At 36.4% G+C, this 27,790-nt stretch overlaps 2 protein-coding genes across 2 annotated transcripts in view; both read right to left on the bottom strand.

Moving 5' to 3' along the window:
• LOC106073836 (3-hydroxy-3-methylglutaryl-coenzyme A reductase-like) overlaps positions 1-5,147 on the bottom strand; it is a 29,849-nt gene extending 24,702 nt beyond the window's left edge. The window contains exon 1 of the mRNA XM_056021050.1: positions 4,989-5,147. Coding sequence (XP_055877025.1) covers positions 4,989-4,997 — 9 coding nt within the window. The 5' untranslated portion in view covers positions 4,998-5,147. The remainder of the gene's footprint in view (positions 1-4,988) is intronic.
• Positions 5,148-17,842: 12,695 nt separating this feature from the next.
• Positions 17,843-26,165, bottom strand: LOC106057046 (uncharacterized). The gene is made up of 5 exons (XM_013214077.2): positions 25,802-26,165; positions 22,560-22,772; positions 20,629-22,416; positions 20,203-20,311; positions 17,843-18,465 (listed from the first exon to the last, which is right to left on the bottom strand). Exons 1-5 carry the CDS (start codon positions 25,983-25,985, stop codon positions 18,384-18,386), a joined length of 2,376 nt encoding a protein of 791 aa, XP_013069531.2. The 5' UTR covers positions 25,986-26,165; the 3' UTR covers positions 17,843-18,383.
• Positions 26,166-27,790: the final 1,625 nt, after the last annotated feature.

The following is a 27,790-nucleotide window of genomic DNA, read 5'->3' as shown; positions in this document are numbered from 1 at the left end:
AATTAATTTTTTTTCATTCTTCGTTTTGGATCCAATGCCCCTTGCCCCCAGCGTCACAAATATATTTAAAGTAACTAAGATAAAAATATTGCACTAGCCAGAGTATATAAAGGTTAGACATCGTTGCTATTATGTTTTTTATTTTTTGCACCATAGGTTATATATATATATATATATATATATATATATATATATATATATATATATATATATGTGTTTTGAACATGTTTACGACGAGTTCGCTTTTATTCAAGATGAACTGATACGAACTATTTCACACGAAAATGTCTTTGATATATATTTTTTCTAAAATGGAGATATTTACCTATATCTTTCAGTGGCCTTGTTATTGTCATGAGAAAGGTCTGATAGCTTCAACAGCATTCTTCTTTACAGAACACTTTTATTCCGTCATTTCTAGCAAGCACTTTTTATGCTTTCGCCGTCGGATGTGAACAACTCTGTTGCTGGCATTACAGCCGATTCATTTTCTTGTCTCGTTTCTTTTTGGTAAATATTCTCATCAATCCAAATGCTCCACTCTAGGTGTAAACTAACAATGGCGTCTCAAACCAAGAATGCCGCCTTATCTATTTATGCGTTTAATGTCATGTTCTTTAAAAAGAGACAATCCTTCTTTATGAAACATATAAGTTAGCTTATTATCTGTACCAATCCATTTACCATTACGTAGGGAAAGATACTTTTTTTTCGCTTTTTTTGTGGATTTTCTACACATTGTGCGGACGTTACGGCGGACCGGATGGAACTGCGTCGCGGGCCGGATTTTGGGCAGCACAGTTCTGTGATTTCTTCATCTAATAGGTTATGGCAGTGATAGTCTCAAATAGGGGAATCTATCAGCTTAACGAGGCAGTGCTATCCGGACCATCAAATTTCCCGCTAAAGTGAATGATGTAATCACAGAGGGTTCATTCCATTGGGCTCTCCAATCTCCTGCTACAGCGTATGAGGTAACCACAGAGGGGTGATTTCGTTGAACTTCAAGATTTCTATTTTTATTTATTTATTATTATTTTTATTTTTGGGGTCAGAAATATATATTGCTCCAAGAAAGAAAAAAGGTTGGCACCACTGAGTTAGGGGTCAAACTCTGCTCATCCCTGGTCAAACTCTTCTCAGCCCTGGTCAAACTCTTCTCAGCCCTGGTCAAACTCTTCTCAGCCCTGGTCAAACTCTGCTCATCCCTGGTCAAACTCTTACTCAGCCCTTGTCAAACTGGAAGAATTTAGTCAAAGGAGACTTTTTTTTTGGTCTTTTTGCTGACATTGTTAGCTGTCTCGGAACTTCTAGACGAGGTAAAAAAGCAATTCGGAGTGGACAAAACCTGGAGGCTCTAAACATAAAAATTTGATAGTTGATGCATATAGTTGGGCAAATGATTACTACTTCGTTGGCGAAATCACAAAATTTAGAAACACTTTAGGACAGTAAACGAAAAAAAAAAAATAAAGCAGAAATATTACATAAAACTCTGAACCATATCCTGCAGATACAAAACCAAACCTAATGAAACTCTCAGAAAGACAAAAAGATAAAAACACATCTATTGTTTCATGTGCAAGGATAAACCCGTACAAATGCTCTTTCTTTTCTATTAACACTAGAGCACGGAATAGGTTGCCTAAATTAGCATGATTAAGCAGCGTTTAAAGTACTTTAAAGTATCTAATTAACATCCACGATTACATTGATACACAGATACGCATTGAACGTAATCATCTTCTGTTATGAAAGTCCTGACCGACATGCATTGTAGTTCAATATCAGATCTTGAAAAACAAATTTGAATGACTGACGTCATCACATATGTCAAGAAGCTGTGGCAGGCGTGTGTACTTGTAAAGAGAAAAATAAGGGACAAATTGACCCGTGGCAAACAGCATATTTTTGTTATTAGATTGAAATCTTTGTAACCAGTCAAACAAGAAAACATCCTTTATAGTAAATGTACTCTGTTTACTACAGTCACTGAATTAACCGGAAATTTGAATCTGTGGAAGAACATTTTATCTATCTATTTACCTAACTAATCCAGGGGCTCTCAACCTGTGGGTCGCGACCCCTTTCGGGGGTCGAATGATTATTTGTCAGGGGTCGCCTAAGGCCATCGGAAATTTTGTTTTTTCGTCTATTATTCATCGGAAGTTGTTTTGTTTTTTCATCCTTTCTTACGTGTGGTATAAAGCACATTGGCACCATAGATGGTCAACAGTGTTAGTGTATGACAGCGGTTCTCAACCTTTTAAGCTCGGTGACCCCTCTTTACAATCCCACATTCTGCCGCGACCCCCCCCCTCCGCTCAGACACACAGCAATAGAAGAATAGACAAAACTATTCATTTTTTCGATGGTCTCTGGCGACCCCTGGCAAATCTTCAATCGACCCCCAAGGGGGTCGCGACCCACTGGTTGAGAACCCCTGGTGTATGAGATCTGTAAAGGTATAATTCTCTGATTATGACATAAATAAATCCTGAAGCTATTGTAAAGCGTCAATTAAACAAAATAAAAAATTGCGGAAGACATTTACGAACACTGACCTATTACCAGAGGATATAGAGGGCACTTTTGATGAGTGTAACATCATTGTTTTAAGACAGACATGTTTTTCTGTTGGTAGTTATTTCTTTTTGATTTCTTTCTTTTCAAATAACAATTTGTTATTTGAAAGTAGATGTTGCAGACGACAATTTAATTGTCGCAGCAAAAAGTATTTGGAAATTACTGTCGTCAAACTCGTTTGTGAAGATTTTAGCACGTAGTGAAGCGATTGAAACGCCATCGATTTATAGTTCATGATATTGAAGGTAAAATATTAATTCCGAAATGTCCCATGATCATGGATCTCGAAGAACATTAGCTAAGAAAATATAATGACAATTTTTTTAGCGGTTTGGTTGTACTTCAATAATTCAAGCAGGAATTGAAAAACTCCGATGCGTTATTTGTCATGAATTTTTATCTGTATGAAGCCAGGGAAAACTGAGACGTCCATGCACTGGCGATAAGGGCATGCAGTAGTTTAGTTGCTGACAGAGTCTAGAAATCCAGGTTTAACTCAAGTGGCAATAATCAAAACCTTATTTGGCACCTCTCAGGATTGCCAGAACTATGTAACCCCACAACATTGTCGAGGAGTTAATATTGCCATTGACCAAAGACATTGTTCGAGCTCTGGTTATTTAATGTCACTGTTCATAGGAGAATAGTTGACTTATCAGCTGATATTATCAATCAGGCTATTCAGGAAATGATATTATCAATCAGGCTATTCAGGAAATGATATTATCAATCAGGCTATTCAGGAAATGATATTATCAGTCAGGCTATTCAGGAAATGATATTATCAATCAGGCTATTCAGGAAATGATATTATCAGTCAGGCTATTCAGGAAATGATATTATCAATTAGTCTATTCAGGAAATGATATTATCAATCAGTCTATTCAGGAAATGATACTATCAATCAGGCTATTCAGGAAATGATATTATCAATTAGTCTATTCAGGAAATGATATTATCAATCAGTCTATTCAGGAAATGATACTATCAATCAGTCTAATCAGGAAATGATACTATCAATCAGTCTATTCAGGAAATGATACTATCAATCAGGCTATTCAGGAAATGATATTATCAGTCAGGCTATTCAGGAAATGATATTATCAGTCAGGCTATTCAGGAAATGATATCTTCCCCACTTCCAATATTTATGATCGAACTTGATGAATTCACACAGGTTTCACTACCACTAGCATTACATCAGTAGTGATGCCGCAACATTTTTTTTCGTCTCAATGTCAGTTACACATTTCTGTATCAAGTGCTTGCAGTCCTATTCCTTTTCTATCTGATATTGTTTTCAGCCTTCTTCCATTTCCAACAACACTTCTTTGCAAAACAAGTTTTTTCCAGATTGTTAGTTATCCAAATTTAAATTCATAAATAGACTTGATGCTGAAGATGCCATTTGTTGTGATCTTACGAAGAATCCCCCCCCCCCCCGAGAATTCTTGATCCGGTGAAACAAAAACCAATTCCAATTTCGGTCTGACGTTGACAAGTTTACAAATTCTGTCGCAACAATATTGTAGCAATGTAGCTGACTGTAGCAACAGGCTATACGTTTTCCATGCGGGGCCCTACTTTTCAAATAGTCACTCAAGTTTGCAATATGAATATAATCAGCATGCAACAGAGAAGTTAATAAATGAAAGTCATAAATATAACTTTAAAAAATATTAAAGCACAAATATATTTTACTCTAAATACAATTACATAAAGCTTTATCTATGTTCAGTTTCTATGAGATTACATCATTGACGTCTGATGTTTAGGCCTACCTTTAAATTTAGATTAAGATTTTGTAAAATTAGAAAAATAACATTTACCTAGGCCTATGAAAGAAATACATTTTATGCTTGGGGTCGCTGCCTAGTGGGGAATCGTATTAGGGGTCACCGAGCTAGAAAGGTTGAGAACCGATTCTAATCCAATCTAATCTAATCTTTCTCTCCCTCTTTATCTTCTTGTCTCTCTTTCTATATATTAGATGTGTAGAATTACGTGAGTGTGTAGGCATAAATAAAGCTAAATATATTTATTTCATCATTATGTATTGTATAATGATTACAATCTTCAAATATGTTTAGCCGCAAGCTATAGAAACATTTATAGTAATAATAATAACATTTTAAAATATTTTACTTCATCTCTATCCCAACCTACCACCTTACTGTACAAGGCTGGACAAACGATATAATTCATCTGAACAAAATAGTTTTAAAAGGGACACATCGCTGCCTGGTCGTGACGTATGCGCTCTGGGCTGTCGTCTCGATGGTCCCGAGTTCGATCCGTCGTCCTGCTGGAGGTTTAGACTAAGATTTAACAATTTTCGATTCTGAAGGAACATACGAAACATTTGAAACAGACAAACAAACCAAGAACAATTCTGTCCTTACCTCTGTCATGTTTGAGCAAGAGGGAGAACTCTGCTATTTGTTTGGATAAAACTTTCCGTAATACAAGAAGGTCAAACTGACTGACACGTTTCAGAATCTTCAACCAATTTCCCCTCAAGTGTTACGATATCCCGAATATATCTTTTATCCTTTCACACTAAAAATCCGCTTTCGTGTAACGGTGGTTTGTTTAAATATAATTTTTGCCGATCAAGGATTCATAAACTTCTTGCCGGATGAGACCACTGGCTGTCTCTATGAAACTATTGTAGGCCAGTGTGCTTTAAGTGAAAGAAAATAAAAAGTCACAATTTTTCTATGCACCTTTAACTTGTTAGAAATCTGTCAGGAAATAAAATAAAAAAAAAAAGAGACTATTCTTTTCCAATGAAGCTAATAACATTTTGTTAATGCGATACTCTAAAAAAAAAGAATCTTTTTTTACTCTGCCCTAATACGCTTTGGCCCTTCCCAACACAAGAATCAATAAAAATATTTAACTAATTAGTTAATTTACTATTATTTGGTAATTAATTATTTGAGTTTTTTTTTTTAAATCTCGAACAATGGAAGAAATTGTATTTGACTGAAGTGCTGGTATAAGCTGAATTAGTCCCCTTTATAGGTCGTCGTCTGAGGCTTAGTGAATACAACATGAAAAGAGGACGAGACTATAGAAACAATAGATAACTATACAATTTTATATTTTAATAGGCTCTCCACTAGCAGAGTGGTTAACCCGTTGGTTGAGAGCCTGAGAAGTCGTAAGCCATGAGTTCGAATCAGTTCCCCCTTTTTAAAGTAAAAAAAAATAAAAAAAAATATGTATGCTTTTTTTCATTGTTAGTCTTGATTTTTTCGGGGCGTAAGGCCTGAAAGGAAAACTTTTCTATACCTATTACAAATTTAGTTACATGACTGATCCAAACTAATTGATGTTTGTTTTTAAACTATATATATAGATCTGCATATATTGGGGGAAAAGCATTTTCCTTCTACTCCAGTTACCATTTTGTGAGCAGGGATAATGTAGGGTTACATACGAAGAGTGAAGGTAAACAAATGAAGAGGGAAGTTAAACAAATGAAGAGTGAAGGTAAACAATTGAAGAGTGAAGTAAACAAATGAAGAGTGAAGTAAACAAATGAAAGGTGAAGGTAAACAAATGAAGAGTGAAGGTAAACAAATGAAGAGTGAAGTAAACAAATGAAAAGTGAAGTAAACTAATGAAGAAGGAAGGTAAACAGATGAAGAGTGAAGGTAAAGAAATGAAGAGTGAAGGTAAACAAATGAAGAGTGAAGGTAAACAAATGAAGAGTGAAGGTAAACAAATGAAGAGTGAAGTAAACTAATGAAGAAGGATGGTAAACAGATGAAGAGTGAAGGTAAACAAATGAAGAGTGAAGGTAAACAAATGAAGAGTGAAGGTAAAGAAATGAAGAGTGAAGGTAAAGAAATGAAGAGTGAAGTAAACAAATGAAGAGTGAAGTAAACAAATGAAGAGTGAAGATAAACAAATGAAGAGTGAATGTAAACAAATGAAGAGTGAAGGTAAACAATTGAAGAGTGAAGTAAACAAATGAAGAGTGAAGTAAACAAATGAAAGGTGAAGGTAAACAAATGAAGAGTGAAGGTAAACAAATGAAGAGTGAAGTAAACAAATGAAAAGTGAAGTAAACTAATGAAGAAGGAAGGTAAACAGATGAAGAGTGAAGGTAAAGAAATGAAGAGTGAAGGTAAACAAATGAAGAGTGAAGGTAAACAAATGAAGAGTGAAGGTAAACAAATGAAGAGTGAAGTAAACTAATGAAGAAGGATGGTAAACAGATGAAGAGTGAAGGTAAACAAATGAAGAGTGAAGGTAAACAAATGAAGAGTGAAGGTAAAGAAATGAAGAGTGAAGGTAAAGAAATGAAGAGTGAAGTAAACAAATGAAGAGTGAAGTAAACAAATGAAGAGTGAAGGTAAACAATTGAAGAGTGAAGGTAAACAAATGAAGAATGAAGGTAAACAAATGAAGAGTGAAGGTAAACAAATGAAGAGTGAAGATAAACAAATGAAGAGTGAATGTAAACAAATGAAGAGTGAAGGTAAACAAATGAAGAGTGAAGGTAAACAAATGAAGAGTGAAGGTAAACAAATGAAGAGTGAAGGTAAACAAATTCAATCTTAAAAAGACACTTAGCTTTCTGAGATAAGGACCCTTTATAAGTCCAGATATTATCTGCCAGTGCTAACTATTTTTTGAAAGCCCTAAACTATAACTTTTGTTGACACTAGGTATAAATCCGACCGTGCAAATGAGGCGTAAAGTCACATGTATATGAGGGACACGCCTATAGAAATAGAGCTACATACAAATATATAGCTGTGTTGATGCATTTATTAAACGCACGACATCAATATGCATATTGCCGTTAACGGTTCATAGATTGTATTTTATATGATGTTTTTAGATGTCAGGTTCGTAAAACTTGGAGCCTGCATTCAGTCGTTATAAAACATCGAGTGCATGCTGGGGCGGGCGATGGGGAGAATAGTGGCTGGTAAAAAGAAGGGGTGTACTTTAATTAAGCCAAATTGACGTTTCGGAAACGAAGGTAAACCAAATCTGATAATGTCCAGCTTTGGCATTTTATAAAATAGGCCTACTACATCCTTTTAGGCAGAGCGTAAAAAACATATGTCGGGCGTGTATATCATCTTGTCTGTTATATGGAAATAACTTATAACTAGTTCAAGAAAGTTTGCCAAATTATAAAATGAGTATGCAGGTTCGAAGCTTTGCGTAAGAGAGATCACGTGACATTCTTTTTTTTTCCTTATAATCTTTTTACAAAGCTTATATCAACTCACTCTGTCTGGTAAAAAGTTTGTACATGTTATTTCTTCCACACTCAATCTCGGATCAACCTGAAATTATGCATAATTATTTCTTTTACCTGACAACACAAGAATCAATACAAACATTAACCAATTAGTTCTTTAACTATTGGTAATTAATTATTTTGTTTGGTATCTTGAACGAGGGAAAGAAATCGTACTTGACAGATGTGGTGGTATAAGTTGAATTAGCCCCCTTGAGGACTCAAGCCCTGAGTGAACATTTTTTAATGCATTAAAAAAAAACGATCCTGTAAACCAGTGATTCCCAAAGTGGTCTATATAGACCCCCAGGGGTCTATGAAGACTTCCAGGGGGTCTACGAAAGGGAAAAAATAAATTGGGGGTCTACGAGATGTCCACGGGGGTCTACGATAATAGATTTCATTTAAGAAGGATGTGACTTTAATTTTTACATCCCATTAATGTAATTCTTTCATAAACCAATACCTAATCCATTAGATATTTATCCTGCTATTCAAACGAAAAATTGTTGTATTTAATTTCTATACTTATTTAAATAGCTTAATTTTGTCTACATGTAACTAATGTTTCACAAAAATAATGTAGATTTTACAGCTTTGATTATTTAAAATTGGGATTCATTCCTTCCTTGTCAAACAAGCGGTTGCCTAAGTGCCCTTTTATGACAATATGAAATTAATTACACTAGAAGATCATTTGAGACAATGCCACCCTGACAAAACAGATGAAGATTTGAAAATCTTTCAAATACTCAAACATAAATTTCAGAATATACCCACAGAATCTCTTAGACATCATATAGAGAAGATGATGGTTTGTGAGCGGCTTACAATATCTCTTTATTTATAGCAAAATACGGAAAACATTCATTTTACCAGCTGTTGTAGTTTTAAAATCTGTTTTACACAAACCTATATCTGATTATTATTAAAAGAATTTCTTTAAGCAACAATATAGTTCATGGACTCATAGGTGGCATGAGTTGTAAAATTAAAAGCTTTTTATGCAATTCTTTGCAAACGAGTTTGGGATCAGGGGCGTCGCAGGCTCTGACAGGGTGTAGTGCTTTGTGTCTGCTCCTTATTTTTCTTCAGGGACGACCCACGAAACCTTTCCCATATTTGGGTATAGCTGTGAGGCAGCAGAGTTTTGCAGTCATTTTCCCTTCTGCTAGGTAGGTAGAAAGCCAAGATAGCCCTTCCCGCTCGAAGCTGACTGGTTTAGGTGACAGTTACTCGCTTTCGCTCCTTCTCCTTTTAGTAAAATCAGTTCCGCAGCCCCAATATTTGAGCCACACATGAAAGATCAAGATATACACGAGAAACTGCTCTTTGCGAAAACTTTTACAATTAAGGCAAATTAATTAATTAATATTTAATGTTTGAAGGACTACTTCATAGAACAATAAATTCCTATACTAAATATAATATCCATAGCAACGGATGATAAACTTGCTATAAAAAAAACAACATATTTCCAGCGTGTTTAGTGATTCCAGTAATAAAAATTAATTGTTATTTAATTGGTTTAAATTTTAATTTTATCAATAAAAAAGATAGATCTCTATAACTTACAGTGTCGCTTTAAATTAATTTTTCACTCTTTAACTCACTACAGTTGGAAATTAGTTTTTTTTTAAATGTTGATGAATTTAAAAATGCAATACAAAATATGTAGGGGGTCTACCGAAAATCAGAAAACATGGCAAGGGGTCTACGAGACAAAAAAGTTTGGGAACCACTGCTGTAAACATTCACCATGATACTTCCTTCTTCCTCCCCTCTTTCATAACTGGTCCAGACAAGTGATAGGATCATTACGCAATGAGAAAGCTAAAAGATAAACAAAAACAAACAATTGGTAAAACTATTTCTACCACACAGATTTATAGGTCTTGGTCAATCGTACATATAATTACATGACTGATCCAAACTAATTGATACAATTACACTTAATATAAGCTTTGTTAAAAAAATTTTTTTTTTAATCCCGTTCTAATTCCACCCCCCCCCCCCCCCGTAAAAACTCCTGGCGAAGCAAATGTATAAATGTACTAGGGAGTATATAAAGTTCTAATGATAGGCCTATACATCCAGAATCAGAAGACGGTGCGCTAAATGAACGTCTATCAATTTATTAAACTCCTAAATCATGAATACAGGCGTAAATACCCGCTATCCTATCATATATCGAATGTCTTGAACTCCAGACCAAATTTAATCTTAAAACAATCATAACGGTCAAACCAGAGTTTTCCCTGTGTGTCCAATTGGCTAGTAATTATTTCCCAAAGATATACATAAACGTCTTAAACTTTCAATTTTCTTAGAAAATCGTTAGCGCCATTTTCGAGATCGGTGTCCGCCAATGTCCGCCCACCCATGAAGAGTTTGCAAGCTAAAAAGAGGACTTGCAATAAAATACAAGTCGGCCCCTGGAAGCTTGAATTAGAGTTGTATTTCTTAGCGGCACTTACTTAGTTTTACATATTTGTAGTGATTAATATAAGGCTATCAAAGTTTGATTTGTTGATTTTGTGAATGGATCTTTTAGATCTACGTTGTGTGGCTTGATATTGTGATGGAGCTTTTAGATCTACGTTGTGTGGCTTGATATTGTGATGGAGCTTTTAGATCTACGTTGTGTGGCTTGATATTGTGATGGAGCTTTTAGATCTACGTTGTGTGGCTTGATATTGTGATGGAGCTTTTAGATCTACGTTGTGTGGCTTGATATTGTGATGGAGCTTTTAGATCTACGTTGTGTGGCTTGATATTATTTAATGAATGAATTTAAACTCGACTAGAACTTCTTTCCTTATCTAGCAGCTTTTATCCATCTATCTGTATTGCTTCTGAATGTACTCCAGCTAAACACATTATCAATTCAAGTAAGACATATTATGACACGTTTATGAATGTTTGATAAGATTCAGGTGTTCCATCAGAAATGTGGTATTACGTCCTAGCCGAAACTCCCAGGAAGGCAGTGGACTGAAGAGGATAGGATTCGAACTCAGGACGATAGTGATGACAGACCGTTGCCCATTTCACAAGCTATCCAGTCAAGATTTCTTTAAAACGAGGCTACGTCGTATTCTACAATGAATACAGCTTGAAGCAAATATTTTTTTTCCACTCTCCAATAATAAGCAGTGCTCAATGGACAGATGTTATAGAAGGACTAAACACTGACATGTGACGTAACAACCTGTCGGCAGTTGAGACCAATATGTCACAGGTCTGCTCAGGTATTTTAAATTTCCATGTATTCTTTAAAATTAGCAAAACGTGTCACGTGGCATAATATGATATGGCGTGATATGAGAAGTGTAGCCACCCGTGACCTGTTTGTCGATTGGACAAGACAACACTTCCTTGATACGAACGACTCTCTGTTGTAAACCACACGCAATTCCCACCAAATCCTACAGCCTACAGATGTTAGCGCCTAGCCGTGGGCGTAATACAAACAACGTTAATTAAAACAAACTTTGAGTTGTTGAGAAAGAATAAAAGAATACTAGTAGGCCTGCATTATGTTTACTGAATTACAGGGGCGTAGCTAGGAATTTTCCATCATTTGGGGGCCCGGGGTGGGCTTGACCTCTTTGGGGGCCCCTGCATTTAGCGTAATATTTAATATAACCCCCCACTCATTTGGGGACCCCTGGGAAATTTTCAAATTCTTCCCCCTCCTCCCCCCACCCTAGCTACGCCACTGCTCAATGAATATTTATCTTCTTCAGTTGATTCAAGCGCCTTTAGGGCCTATTGAAGACTTTCATACTTATAAATAGCTAGATTTTCTGGTACATCTGGTACACAAAATAAAGGAAGGTTTTAAAAACTAAATGATCATTTCTGTGTACCTTTTCAGCCCAAAAAAATTAAATTTCCCTATTTCAGACTTTGCAATCTATAGTGCAGCTGATGTAAAGGTCCTCTGTTTCTGTGGCCCACGGTTAACGAGGGTGTCATGTGGCCAGAACAACGACCAACTGCCTTTACTTTTGTCCAACTAATGTCAGGTACCCAATAAAACTGGGTGGACTTAGAGGCGCCGTAAAGATCCTACTAATTCAAACTCCTAGTCTTCAACGAGATTCGAACTCAGGACCCCGGTTTGAAAGCCAAGCACTTTTACCACTCAGCCACCGCACTAAAGCACAGTGAATAACTAACTTCCAGATTTTTCTATTGTCCCTTTTTATAAGCTGTGATCTAAGAATCTAAATATACAGTGAAAAATATCTAGGTTCTGGTTAATGCGAAGTTTATTTTTAGCCCACTTGTTTGTTTCTTTAAAGCAATCTTTAGATTTATCGCAAGCTTTTGGTAATTTAGAGAACAACATTTGTAACAAAAACAACTTCTTAACTATTTGCTATGTTTTGTCATACAACCTAACTGTAAATAAGTTTAAGTCAATTTAACACATTAGGGTTAATCAAGCTTCATGTAAGCTAGCACATGAGAAAAATGTGAACAGAACAACAGCAAAGGTCTTTGTCTCAAGCTTCACACTTTGTTATTACGTAGATCTAAAGGAATCTGCTTCATCAAGACTGTTAGCTGAACTCGTTCTAAAATAGAGTTTTGGAATTTGTGTAATTTTGTGACTAATAAAGTATAAGTGAGATCTTCAACATAGAAGTTACGTTGGTTTTTCCCCAATACTAGAATTCCCGGACTACAATTGGATATGGGGTTATTATATTTAACTCCTGGAAATACCAAAACGTATCCACCATGCAACTTTTTTTTTTTAACAGAGGAAAACTACTATAAGATCTACTACTGGTTTAGACGCTATTCTTTATGTTTTAAATTATCTTCAAATGTCATGGGTAAAAGAAATAATAATGTTAATTTTATTCTTTTCGAAAAAAAAGATGATATTTGAAAAAGGGCATCCAGGTTGAAAGATTAGCTGAAAATGTCATCATCGCTAATAAAAACATCTATGGAAATATATTTCAAAAATATTGATTGGAAGTATTCAATGATGAATAACCCATTCCCCAGCGGGTCAAAACAGGGGCGGACTGGTGTCTATATAGGCCCGGGCATTGTAATACAATCAGGCCCACAAAATATATGCCACGCAATGGGCATCCAATTATTTAAGTCCTCAAGAGCATTGTGTAAAGTTTAATAATGTATCGAAAGTAGTTAGCTATATGAATATTTTTTAGATGCTTTTATAACTATCAGATAATTGTTATTACTAAATGAATAAAGTATAACACTTGGAATAGGGAATCTCTTAATGCGAACAAATTCCTGCTGCCATATACATTAATATATACATGTAATGGAAGATCCTCCAGCAACGAACATATTGTTTATGATTCAGTTTCACTCTTTGCCTTTATTTCAAGCATATGGACTTTTACAAATACAATTCTTACTCTTACATTATTGAACTGCCCATCTCACAAGGACGCTTCCGAACCTGGGGTCTTGGGTTTGGATCTTGATGATGACTGGGATTTTGAATTTCGTGAATTTTGGGGCGCCCCTATGTCCACCCAACTCTAACGGGTACCTGACTTTAGTTGGGGAAAGTAAAAGCGGTTGGTCGTTGTACTGGTCACATGACACCCTGCTTGTTAAGCGTTGGCCAAAGACATATGACCTTAACATCATTTGCCCTGAAGAACGCAAGGTCTGAAAGGGGAACTTTACTCACAGTCATATACCTGTAAATCTACTTTAACTGTTAAGGCTTCCGCGCGGTGTTGATTCTTGGCAATATGTCTAGTGTAGATCTGACTGGAAGTAACGCTAAACTCAACTACTTCAGTAACACCGGCGAAAGGCCGAAACAATCAAATATGTAGTCGACGCTGATATGTTGTTCTATAAAGATATTTCATACTCAAGAAGGGAATCGTCCGATGTCAGCTATGTCCGTAAATCCGTATATCTATTGTACTCAAGTCTACTACTCTACAAGAAGCGTCTTCTTTTTAGCGTCACTTCGAGCGTTCTTGTTTTTTAAAGATCTGTCACGTCACTTGTCGCTAATTAAAACTTTCCCCTTATTCCCGAAACAAATAACTAATTCCTAATCATGTCATAACAAACTGTCAGCTTCAAATGCTAATAATAAAAGGTGTATTTGTTTGAAAGTAATTTAATATCCTTACGTTCACTAAAACAAATGCTGTCAAGATTATTTCATATTTTAGCAAAAAAAAGCCTCTTATGTATTTTGACTTTAGTCTATATCTTTGTCGTCTTCGTATTAGCGTCTCTTATGGCGTTGTGGCTGTTCATTCATAAATGCTGTCATCATAAGGTTGGTGAATCTCTTGTGCTTGTGAGAAAACTGGACATAATTTTACATTTTCTTCGCACCGGATTTCATCAAAAGTTGCTTTTAATCTGACTGACTTTCTGCTCCTTAGTTTTCTATTCCTTTACAATTTACATTCCAATCCACGCATTGCTACAATGTTCAACATAATAATTTTGTTTTATGGTGGACTTCGTATCGAGGCCAACTCGAGATCATGCGACAATTCCATCAAACCATTAAGAATTCATATGACAGGACATGTCATCTATAGGACAACGTTGTTGTTGGTTACTTTATAGATTCATCCGAATAGATTCACACTAACGTCATTCTCTATGAGAAATAAAATCATTACGTTTCTTGTTAATCGTCTAGTATAGAAGAACTATATACATTTATAGGGTATTTACGAAAATGCTGTAGATTAGTATTAGACTTTAAAGTGTATAAGATGTTGTTTTTTTTTAAATCACGAGTCTCAAAGAATTGCTGTTAAAGAGAATATTATAACCCTAACCCATTTCCGTGGCTATACCGGCCCAATGGGGTACCGGACCACCGGGCCCGAATGCCCGTATAGCCAGTCAGCCCCTGGGTCCAAAAGTGACTGAACAAGAGCGGAGTGAACATGGTTATAGCATGAGAGTAAAAAGAAAAGATACGGTGTAGATAGTTGGCCTCCTTCTGTTGTGGAAGGACTAGGTTCACCTCACAGAAATGAGATCAAAGCCTGGGCAGTAGCCATGGTCGGGAACGTTGTAGTCCACGAAGTAGTAGGCTATATTGATATAATAATAATAATAATATAAATGATAATAATAATAATAATAAGGTTTGTTTTTATAAATGATAATAATAATAATAATAAGGCTTGTTTTCGAGTCCGAAGAGGAATGCAGTATATTGATGTACAAAACAAGCTAAATATAAAACCCTTAAAAAAAAGAACGCCCCAATTACAACTATATGTATCAATAATTTAGAAATTATTTTCCTTATTGAATATCAAAGAATTTTTGTACATGTTTTTTAAGTACCCGGTACAATAAATAATTGTTAAAAGTTTCAACTTGATCCGAGAATGGATGTGGCAGAAATAACGTGTTCAATTATGTCAGGGGGTGAAACCCTACATATTTAGCCATATCTTGAATGCTGAAGATAATACATTTTATAAAACAAAATAATTAAATACCACTAAATAATTGACAAATTGGTAATTTGTTTTATTGATTCATCAGTTGTTATATACTAAGACTCGTTACTCAATATTTTCCCAGTATCTTTATGATACCAATTACCATTTAAGCTCTTAACATACATTTTTGATTTCGAAATACCGTTCAGTTTCGGTAAAGAAAGTATCTTATGACCAACTGTTTTTAAGAGGCTATCATCGTTTAACAGTTCACAATAGAAACACGTAGGTAGAAGCAACCAATCCAAATAGTATATTTCGTTGGCGTGATGAGCTTACGGAATATATAGAGTCTTCCCTTCCGGCTAAGGCCCCAGCACATGACGCCTGCCTAGGGCCCCGCGCACTGCTAAGGCCACCCCTGATCAAAGTTCCACTGTATATATATATATATATATATATATATATATATATATATATATATATATATATATATATATATATATATATATAGGCCCTATGTGTGTGTGTGTGTGTTGGTGTCTGTGTGAACTATCCCCCCCCTCCCCCCCCTTTTCCCAAATTATTCCCGTTCTCGATAAACATCCTGACTGCACCAATTGGGCCCCCAATGAATGTATTTCTCGTAATACAAACGGTAAAATATCAGAAGTCACTTGGTTAAGGCCAGCTCAGGCGCCAGCTTGCTTTAAATGATAAAGAAGAGAGCACCTGGTAGCAGGAAGCATATTTTGTCATTTGTTAAAGAAATGTGACTAAACCAGAAGATAGAATTCGATTGATTGTAATTAACGGAAAATAACACATTCTGGACCTGTGCCAGCCGGATTGCGGACAACTGGTTACCTTATTCTTTCAACCCTCTGCGAAGTCTACGAAACCAATAAAAAAAAGCTAACCCACCTGTAGACTAGCACTAGTTCATTCAAGTCTACAAGGACGCAAATAGCTTCGTCGGGGAAACAGACTAAAAAAACTTAAATACAGAAGATAAATTGGCCTGACATATATATAAATAAAAAAACTAGTGTCGATTTGAAGGAATTGATTTATTTAAAAAAGATGAACTTTTTTTTTTTTATTAGATGGGTTTTATTTATTGTTTTTCTATTTAAGATTTTCAAACGTGGACGTCAATTCCATAAATAGCAATCTTTTTGGTGTATCATGTTTTGAACATTTGACCATCACAAAGAAGATTTACAGCATCGATCCCAAAAACAACAAAAACAAATAGACACAAAACTCTTTTGTTCCTTTGAATACTTACTGACTTACTAGTGTAGATTTCACATGTAATGTTAAAGTAAAACTGGGGTATTACGGTATTTCTTGTGTGCTGTTGTACGAATGTTTGCTCTAATCATGTATTGTTTGTGTAATGCACAATTGTAAAACAAATTTTCTCACGGATAATAAAAAAAAAATATTATTATTATTACTCAATATCCTTATACTTGTGTTGGATTTTATAAATTGACAATAATATAATTTACATTTACTCAAATGTGGCAAAATAAGCAGGTCGCAAATGAAACTTGGTCATCACTTGCATTACAGCACTCATCCTTAATCTTCGGTATCGAAGACGTTAACTTAGAATCAAGACTTTTTTTTTTTCTATTATTATTTTCTTCATACACGGTCCATTAACGTGCTGCTTTTCATTAAGACAAGGGCTACAACTGTGTCTTTCAGAAGGTTGAATTGAGCTAGGACAATCTTGTTTACTTCCCTTGTCAATGAAGTTGACAAACGATTCATTGTCATTGATTCTCAAACAATTTTGAATAACTTCGCGAAGTTCTAGTGTCAAAATAGTTGGACTTGCTTAGACTTAGACCCTCCCTCGCCGTTCGGCGCATTGGGCGGCAAGCTGTCTCCACAAAGATCTGTCACTGGCAATGTCTGTAGTCTCCTCCCTCCTGGTGTCCACTGTTCTGAGGTCCTCCATGAAAGTGTGGCGCCAAGTTATATGAGGACGTCCCTGTTTGCGCTTTCCTAGTATTGGCCTCCATGTCATCGCAACTGAGTTCATTTGTCGGAGAACATGTCCCTAAAAATAGTTTGAAGCAATGCTTCTTTTTGTTTTGTAAAACAAAAAATAGGTACCAGTACTCAGAGGTGGATTGCCTAACTTTTAACTACTAATAAATTATAATAAACGTTAAAATGTGCGTACCGTCACAAAAAAATCACTGGTTTGAAGTAATGGAGTTCTACTTGTTAGGCACTCAACTTCTATGTTATTTGATGATTTAATCCAAGTCTCAAATCTTTCTTGGTTCTAATGAAATATAGAGACTATTTCAATGTTTTGGACAGGGTTGGTTTGGGCGTTTGTGTGTGTGTGTGTTGGGGCTGGTTCTCACCAGTGAGAGTAGAACTGGTTTTCAGATCTATGGAATGACAAAAGGGATAATGGCCGAGTGCACGCACACTTCTCTACACAAGTTAGGGAAAAACATTATTTATATGTCAAACGCTGCATACACACTACCAAAGCAAACAAACGCTTCAGTCTTTATGTTTATCTTTAATACTGTCAGTTACCATAAATGATTATGTATAAAAATAATACATGGTAATAAATATTTATAAATAATGTTTGTATGGTCAAAATGGTACTAATATTATGCCTATAATCTGAAGAGACGATGAGATATTTGTAAACGAGATCAAACACAAGTTTAGTATATCGATATGTACAGTATGACACCAATATGCATAGAATGACATCAAGACGTATAGTATGGCCTAATACATACAGAATGACAACATTATGTAGATCTACATTTTTAAAAAAGTCTTTGAGACTGTCGCATGAATTCGATGTGCGTATAATTAGTCTAGTCAAACATTTCTCTCACACAAGTAATGTCAGCATTGGTCTTGATGTCAATTGCACAATTCTAGTTATTACGCTTTCGGCACTCAGACGACTTCGCCTTCACTATTTTACGAATGGCACATACAGACCACTTTCTTCCTCATGACATGCACACACACAGACGTGACATTTCCTGACATGACAATGACATGACAATGAGATCACTGTGTCATTAGTTTCTGTGAAGATCTTGATCGAAGTCGTCCTCCGTGCCGTCTGGTGCAGGAGGTTTCTGCCTGAGGTAGGCGTGCCACCTGGAGATCAGATGTCTTGCCTTATTAGTAGCTCTAACCCTAGTTTCATTAGATTCCTACCCTAGACATTTCATGGGCGTACAGCAAATAAAATACGAGAGCATAAAATCGAATCTAGCAGCCATTGATACAGGTATTACCTTTCCATTATATAAAGTGCTTCATAGGGTCATAATTTTGTTGAATTAATTAAACGAAATATTTAGGCTACATATTCAAACTAACAAGTCTATTTATAGAGGACCATATTTACAAATTCAAACTAATAGGCTATGCCAATCTGTCTCATTGTCAGCAGATTCTACAGATCGTCTCTCTAACGATGTTTAAAGAAATTCATACAATTCAAGCAAATATTTAATGCGTTTTTTTATAGAAAAAAACTTTAGAAAGCTGCAGCCATGGACACATGAGCCACCGATCGCTGAAGGCCTCTAATTTAATATCAATAAAGACCGTGTGAATGACCCGTTTTAATTTTAATAGTAAACACTAAAGAGGCACCATTGATCTCATTGGCAGCAATATAGTCATTGTAGTTATAAAAATACATGTCTGCAGATTGCAGAGAAGGAAAAAAAATATTTTTATGTCAGACATTATTCATCCACATGGTATTAATACCCAAGGCACATTTTTTTAAATCTAAGATTGAGATTTCTTTTATTTTCGCGTTCAGCGTCCTTCCTCCACGTTAGTCTTGCCTCCTCTTCTCCATTCCCCACGCTTTTGAAGCGACGTGCTTTTTTTTTCTACCATGATAACCAAAAGCAACTTAACTAGATCTCAATTATGAGCAAATTGTATATTGTTTTTATTTCATAGTTTGGTGACTGAGTCGTAAAGCGTTTGGCGTCTGAACAGAATGATTTCGGAATTTAAATCTCTGCGAACATTGGTATTTTGAATTTCTAATTTCTAGTACGCCCCTGAGTCCATCCAACTCTGATGGGTACCAGACATTGCTTTGGTGAAAGTAAAGATGGTCGGTCGTTATACAGACCACATGACACCCGGCCATAGAAACAGATGATATCATACCGAACAGATCGCAATGTCTGATGGAGTATCTTTTTAAAATAGTATTTCTCTTTGCAGATCTTGACAGCTAGTTCAGGCACAAAAAAAAAAAAATGGCACCACTATTCACGAAACGGTGTAGGTTGAAGAAAACTTGTATTGTACATCAGAGTAGACTGAATTAGCTCCAGACAAAGTCAATTGAAAAGTAATGAAAGCAATATAATATGAGACAACGATCATCGTACACACCAAATTTTATTGTTCAGTTCCTTCACAATGTCAAATATGTTTGGTCAAAGTTCAGACATTAAACCCATTCTGTTTATAGTTCTACATTGTATAATTATAATTCAGACTTGCTTAAAAAATGACAGTATAATAAAATAAAAATGCATACTTGGAACCATTGTTTCAAATGATATATTTCCAATTTTTGAGTTCCCTTAAAATTATCAAGAGCCCCCACACAAAAATAACCACAGCTTGTTAGCGTTCAATTTCAGCTCTGCTGTGTTTTCACAGTGCTTATCTGGAGCATGACTTTCAATCTTAAATAATTAGAATGTTGTTACTTAGTTTTGTAAACGAGTACCATTATATGCGTAGCTTTTGTTAGCTATCATGGCTGTATGTATATGTCTTATACGAGAACGTTATCTATTCATTCAACATAAGTATTACTTTGTCCAACGTTACATTGACTATCTGACCTACCATCCCATATCCAACGCATCACTGTTTGCTGGCTCGATTTCCAATATGAACCCTTTCGGCTGTCTATTCAGTTCAGGTGCACTCTCGGCATAGACTGGTTTATGGGCATCTGTTCACAGAGAAATCAAATGTACATTAAAAAAAAAAAAAAATTAGTAATCATTCATTGATAAGTTCTTAACACAGGAAGATTACTTTCAATCAGACACATTCAGATCATGTAGAACACACACACACACACACACAAAGAGACGGAAAGTCAGTGACGTTAAGTTACATTTTAAAAAAGTAAAGGACCTTTGAATATCAAGTCAACTTGATATATTTGGACTATGTCTGTCTTATACTATAAATAGTGGGTAAGAAACATAAAAAGCTCTCCTTAAAATGATTCTATTATCCTATCAAAAAGTATGTACTAATTACCTGCACGCATTATCTGTCTGAACACATCCGGAGCAGCTGAAGAATGTCTTTTATCAGATTTGTTATGGTCGCATTTACGTTGTTTGGAGGTGGAAGGCTTGTCTCTGTTTTCTGGAGGATTCTTGGCCGGGGATGACACATCATTCACTTCCGGACTTAGATCTAATACTTTGGCTTTTTTCGGAGGTGATCGCTGCATATTGTAAGAAGTCTGTTGGCGCTGCTGCCGCTGCTTTTTCAACAGAGTGCGGTTCAACTCTTTGTCGCCTTGTAGAGTCTCATTCCTGCGGGCTCTGGTAGTGACTTCTGTAATAGCTTTAGCGTCTAAACGTCCACTTTCTCCGCGCATCAAGGCGCGATACTTAGTGGATACTTTTTTCTGCTTGCTGCGATCAACCTCCTCTTGGTTTGACTTGTGGTTGTCTTTTTGACATGAAGCTGCTCCTATTTTTCGATGTCTTGTTTTCTGAGCTGAGACATCTGTGCCTCTTGGTTTCTTTTTCCTTAAACTTTTACAAGTGCCCTCATTCTTTTCTGAGATTGATTCAAAGGAGAACGTACTGAGACCATCACATATATCCAAATCTGAGCTTTCTTTAGAAGGTACAGATCGACCACAACATGCCTTTGGCTTGACACAAGTCTTAGGCGTCACAGTTCTGTTGTTACCTTTGTTTGTGTCTTTCTTCGACAATCCATCATTTAACGATATGTACGCTCCCACTGGCTTTGTATACACAACTGGCATCTTATCAATGCAACACTGATTGACTTGACAACTTTTTGCACTGGATAATCCTGCAGACATGTCCTTTTCAACTACTCGGCCTTTGCGTTTCGTTTGGTCCATCTCTTCTTTACTTTGGCTTGTTGAAGACTTTTTTGTTTTTTTCTTGACAGCGTCAGCTGAACACAGAGATCGAGCTGTGTTGTTATCTTCTCTATCTTCTACACTATGCTCAGCTTCAACGGGAGAATGTTTCTTTTTCCGTGTGTTAGTAGCAGGAATGCTTTGACTGGAAACTTCTATAGATGTCTCCAAAGATCTGTTCGTGCCATGAGAGGCAACCGATGCCCACGTTCTCTTAGAACTATCCACTCTTTCACTTTTATCACATAGACTACTTTCTTCTGACCTGCGAAGCACAACGTCTGACCACCTCTTTCGGCATATTTTGGTCAATGAGCCACTCTGCTTATTTTTAATCATCTCTTTAGCTGCTTCTTTCATTTGACATTTTGGTCTATCAGTTCCCGGAAGTGAAGGCCAGTCTTCGCTGTCTTTTGACCCTACAAGCGCAGGCAGACGTGGGGACAAAGTACTGGACGATGTCTTAGTTTTTGGAAGACGTCCTTCAGTTTTACCTTTCTGAAAAGTTTTATTGTGCTGATGTTTTTTGGTTTCTAATTGCCCCGCGTGACTTGGTCCAGCCTCGTAATTGTTGATCAAGTCTAGAGTTTTGCGCTGAGTTCGCTGCTTTTGCCTCTTTCGAAAGCGCTCATTAGTACGGTCCGTTGTTGATTTGGAAGCAGAGTCCACTGCGGTCAAACTGTCTTTCTGTTCCGACTGGAGTTCTACAGAACTCCTTGTTCTTGAGGAGATGTTCTGTGCTGGACAGCTCAGCGATCCAACAAGTTCATCATCCAGTGATTTTGAAATCTCCTGCACATCGTTCTGCAGCTTGACCAATCTCTTTTTCAGCAACTTCAGCTTGGCTCTTTTAGAATCTTCCAAGGAAATAGAACGTCCCTTTTCCACGGATTTCTTTTTCCAAGTTTTTTTAACATCTGGAAAATAGAAAACTTGTTGTAACGCCTAGATCATAGATGTTTGTAATTTCAGGAGCAGAGACAAAAAGTGAGATTATTTATTAAGTGTAAGGCTTATGACTACTAAAGCTATGATACTTCCCCCCCCCCCAATAACTTACTACAGTATGATCGAGCGTCCAAGGCTCCAGTTTTCTTAACTCGTCGGGTTTGGGTCTTTTTTGAAGCAGATCCACGCGATTTTTGTGGCCTTTCGTTATCAATGGCATTAATGTTGACGTCAACTTCGTGGTTAAAGTAATGTTCATCCTCCATTGCATTGTGCTGGTCATCTGGATGTGGATGTGGATCAGGTGGAACATCGGAATGGTTCTCTGCATACAAAAGGAGCTTTTAGTTAAAAGATTATCAGTTCTATTTTATTTTGCTATTAAAAAGTCGTATATAAAAAACTAGTCTATTTTAATGTGTTTTTTTGCTTTGATTATTTAAAACAACAATTTCTAGAATCCCAGAAACTCGGCACTCGATAACACACCAGTCCGGATAACTAGGCCTCAATCTGGAAGCCTACTAGTTAGCCACTTTATATCAGTGGAAAAGCCGATATTAGTTTTGTATCTCTATCTATTGTTAAAACTAGTGGCGTCGCGGGTAGGGGTGAAATCAGTCAACAAAGATGGCACTATCCAGCGAGCGGTCAACCATGACGAGTGACAAGAGGCGACTTTTCAGAAAGTACTGAGGTCAGAAACTTTCGAACAGTCTTGCCGATTGTACAGTTTCTAGGTTTGGTTAAAGAAGTATTACGAAGCCCAAATTGTCAAGTTCTTAAGTTGGTTCTATGGTGTTGTACATTGTTTGCAGAGAGCCTTATAGGAATAACTTAAGCACTTTTCGAAATCATTTTTCAAAGGGTCAATTTTTCCAAAGCGATCAATTTTTGTTCATTTTCTTTCAATTCAATTATTAATGTTTGATTCGACTCTTTTTTTTTTAAAATACGTCTTGTCTATTCATTTCCACTTCCTGTATAGATTACACACCTCCCTTCAAGATCGAAATAAATATAAACATTTTATAAAAGGAAATTTGATATTTCTTTTTTTTTCGAAAAACAAGGACTATCTGAATGAAGCGCGTGAGTGGAAACAGTATACTAGAGTATGATATGTAAAGTCTGTAGGCATTAGACTACGTAAAGTTTAAATGCACTGTATTTTTCTTAAGATCAACATATTCTCTAAATATATAGTTGATAGTTGTAGATCTAGAAAGTCCAAAGAATTGTCAAGATCGAATATGTAGGCTTTTTTTTTTTGGGTGGGGGGGGGGGAGGAGATTTCTTTAATACGAAAAGGGTGTCCCTCTCAAACTGTTCCATATAGGCTGTCCTAAAAAAATTTTCCTTAGGATCACAACTGGTACAAGAAAAAGTAAACTTCGCCTAGGTGCAAAAAAAAAAAAAAGAATCTATAATGGGATCTGGGACCGGGAGGGGGGGGGGGGAGTGGAACAAGCATTCACTGGCCAAAAGTAGGTGTCTCTATGGGGTGCATTATAAAGCAGGCAATTCCAATTCAATGTAACAGATACTAGAATTCACGGGTCAAAAAGTATGTAAGGGAAGCGTAAAATGTGGACTGTTTCATAGGAAGTGAAAAAAAAGGTGGAGGGTTCCGTCCAAAGTACTATGTATGAGAGCATTACATGGCGCAACATGCGATTAAAAAAAAAGATTCTGGCCGTTTACTGGCGTTAAGATTGAAAATAGAGGATTGTGGTAAAATTACACGAAAATCGGTTCTTTCTTAAGAAACAATATTCAAACCCCAAAAGTGATTGGTTGGGAGAGAAAGCTTTTCATTAGAGGATGCAAAAAAATGTTTCGATGTCATTGTAATGCTGTTTCAATGAATAAAAACAATTACAAAAAAAAAGGTTCAGGTCAAACTAATCAGAAACGCGTTATAGCTAAGCGTTTCTGGAATTCAAGGGCCAAAGAAGTGTGAGGTTTGTGTGTGTGTGAAGGGAGTGGGCGTTCCATTAGAAGATGCAAGGACCAAAAGAATGGAGGTTACACAAACTGTGAGCAGTGTGAGGTGTAGAAGGGGTGTTATATTGCGGGCAGTACGAGAATGCTTTTTTCCCCCCTTAGTACTACAACAGATAGGTCACAGAAGTGTTAATGTATATTCTAAAATTAGGGGGCAGCTCTATTGAGGGATAAAAGACAAACAAAAAGGGATTTCTAGAATTTGAACGTTGTTATATGGGCCGCTTTACTGCAGGATGTAAAAAAGTTCAGAGCAAAATACACATATACAAGCTATTTAAAAAAAAGTGTGTCGCCATGAGGTGTGTCATTATAAGACGGGCCGTTACTACTCTACATAAGAGATCCACTAGATACCAGAATTCGCGGACTAAAATATTTTAGACGGAGCGTTGAAACGCACGCCTTTTTATTGGAAAAAAAAAAAGGAGGAGGTATTCTGGCCTAAGTAAACTATAGGCCTATATATATATATATATTTAAAGGGAATGGGGTAGGCGGCAGACTTTAAGTCAATAAGAATCTTGTTTAATAACAATAATATTAATATTTTAATTTATATTGCAGCGTTGACAAACATGATGTAGGCTCACGGTGCAATAATAACATTCAAGACATAAACACGAGACTTGTCTCGCTAAACAAGTTCTGAACAGGTGGGTCTTAATGTTCTTCTTGAATGTAGTGAAGCATGTTGTTTTTCCCTCTCTCAATGGGGGGCGAAAGGCCTACGTCATTACATCAGTGGTGCACAAGATTGGATTAAACCCCCACCCCGATAGGTCGATAACCTATTTCTTGTTTATGATAGCATATGCCTATTCTGTATCATAGATGATAGATGTTAGTCTTAGATCTAAATAAATGTAGAACTTGATGTAGAATCTAGATTTAGTGATAGATCTATTTAGATCTAGATCTAGAACTAGAAGTCTATACATTTCCTGGACGTTATTAGATCTAGCCGGTCTACCGGAAGTGGTATTGGTCTCACGTGACATGGCCAGTACAGCTCCTGGCACTATCGTGTGGCTCAGATACTGACCCAGGTGGACCTTTTTATCACCGTTAGGAGAAAGGGAAAGAGCGAGCGGCTGGCACCTAATCCAGTAAGCTTCGAGCAGGAATGGATATGTTAACCTTAGTTGGCTACCCACGTAGTCTAGGGAAAGGAAAACTTAGAATCCAAACTTCTGTTGCGGCCATGGCATGCCAAAATGGCGAAACAGACTAGAACACTATACTATATCTAATCTAGATCTAGTCTAGATATGGTCTAATTAATAATTATCAAAACATTGCTACAATGATAAACTACTTAGGGTAAAGGATAGTTAAGCAACTTACCGTTTTCTGTTTGATTTGATGCCACTGTTTCCTGTGACGAATTCCAGCCCAATAGACTCATGCCTTTCTTTATAAGCATCTTGCCCAGAGCTCTGCCAACAAGAGTGAAATCAATTGGTCGATCTTCAGTGTCTTGAGCAGTCTTCTTCAGTAAATTTCTGTTATTTTTTAATTTGCGTTTCATAATTCTCACGGGATTTAAACTAACATCTCAACTGATGTATATAGATCTACGTTGGTAAACGATAATTTGAAATCTTTGGATCTATTTAATTTCAAACGGTTAATCACTAAATGGTGCTAACCTTGGCGTTGAAAAGGCAGCCTACATTAGTGAAAGGCGGAAGTGACGTAAGAAGGAAATGATTGAATCATTTAGATGATCGCATTTGGAGTCGAGAGTATTTTTTTTTTCATCAACTAGGTATTTGACATCATCAGTTGAGTGACTATCGTACGAGTATGTGCATTGAAAATCTCATTTCATTTCAATAATAATAGTCTAAATTAGCAAAGAAATGCAATAGCAAAGATTATTTCTACGAGGTAACTAACTAGGATAAGGCATGGTCTTCAAGAATTGATTTTGTGGAAATACCTAAAATAAAATATTTCTTGAAGGCGAGTAGGGCTTTGAACATTAGTCTTGTAACATGAACATATCAGACCCTGCTCTGAACAGATTTAATTAAAAATAGACACATACCGTTTTACAAGCATTTTTTTTACAAAGTGTTAACTAGTCTCCATGCATTCATGCAATCATCGTATTGCTTTCCGCTTTGCTTCTTGCAGTCAGATCACCGTCTCTCTTTCTCTCTCTCTCTCTCTTATCTATCTATCTATCTATCTATCTATCTATCTATCTATCTATCTATCTATCTATCTATCTATCTATCTATCTATCAGCCACGAACCGATAATGTATCATTTCATAAAAATAAGACAACCTGTGACGTGGCAACGAACTATTGGTCTAAATCGCCCACAGGTTGCGACGTCACAGATCAGTATTCAGGCCTTCTACAACGATTGGTCTCGCTTAGGGTCGTCGGCTTCTGATTTTTTCTTGGGTTAACTCCCGAAGTCTTTGGTATAGGTGCAAGCTGCAAGGCAGAAGAGGTTTAAATTTAGAATCTTATTTCTCCTAGGTGATAGCTAGCCAAAGCTAAGAAGTCCCTCCTGTGCAAAGCTCACCGGTACTGGTATCTACGTAGCTGAATTGATCTCAGTATTTGCTATTTATTTGAACTGTTTATCAAACCTTCTTTCTCATTTTTGTTTCACTGGCCCATCATACAGAACCACGGGATGAGAAGTAACGTAACAGTGCTGGAGATGAAAGGGTACAGAGATACAGTGATACAGAGCTGTAGTGATACACATGCATAGTGAAACAGTGATACAGAGATGTAGTGATACACATGCATAGTGAAACAGTGATACAGAGATGTAGTGATAAACATGCACAGTGATACAGAGATGTAGTGATAAACATGCACAGTGATACAGAGATACAGTGATACAGAGATGTAGTGATAAACATGCACAGTGGTACAGAGATACAGTGATACAGAGATGTAGTGATACATATGCACAGTGATACAGAGATACAGGGATACAGAGATGTAGTGATACACATGCACAGTGATACAGAGATGTAGTGATACACATGCACAGTGATACAGAGATGTAGTGATACACATGCACAGTGATACAGAGATGTAGTCATACACATGTATAGTGATACAGAGATGTAGTGATACACATGCACAGTGATACAGAGATGTAGTGATACAGAGATACAGTGATACAGAGATGTAGTGATACATATGCACAGTGATACAGAGATACAGTGATACAGAGATGTAGTGATACATATGCACAGTGATACAGAGATACAGTGATACAGAGATGTAGTGATACATATGCACAGTGATACAGAGATACAGTGATACAGAGATGTAGTGATACATATGCACAGTGATA

This window comes from Biomphalaria glabrata, chromosome 1 (genome assembly GCF_947242115.1).
Source record: "Biomphalaria glabrata chromosome 1, xgBioGlab47.1, whole genome shotgun sequence".
Taxonomy (NCBI): Eukaryota; Metazoa; Mollusca; class Gastropoda; family Planorbidae; genus Biomphalaria; species Biomphalaria glabrata.
This window is presented reverse-complemented; position numbering and strand designations above follow the sequence as displayed.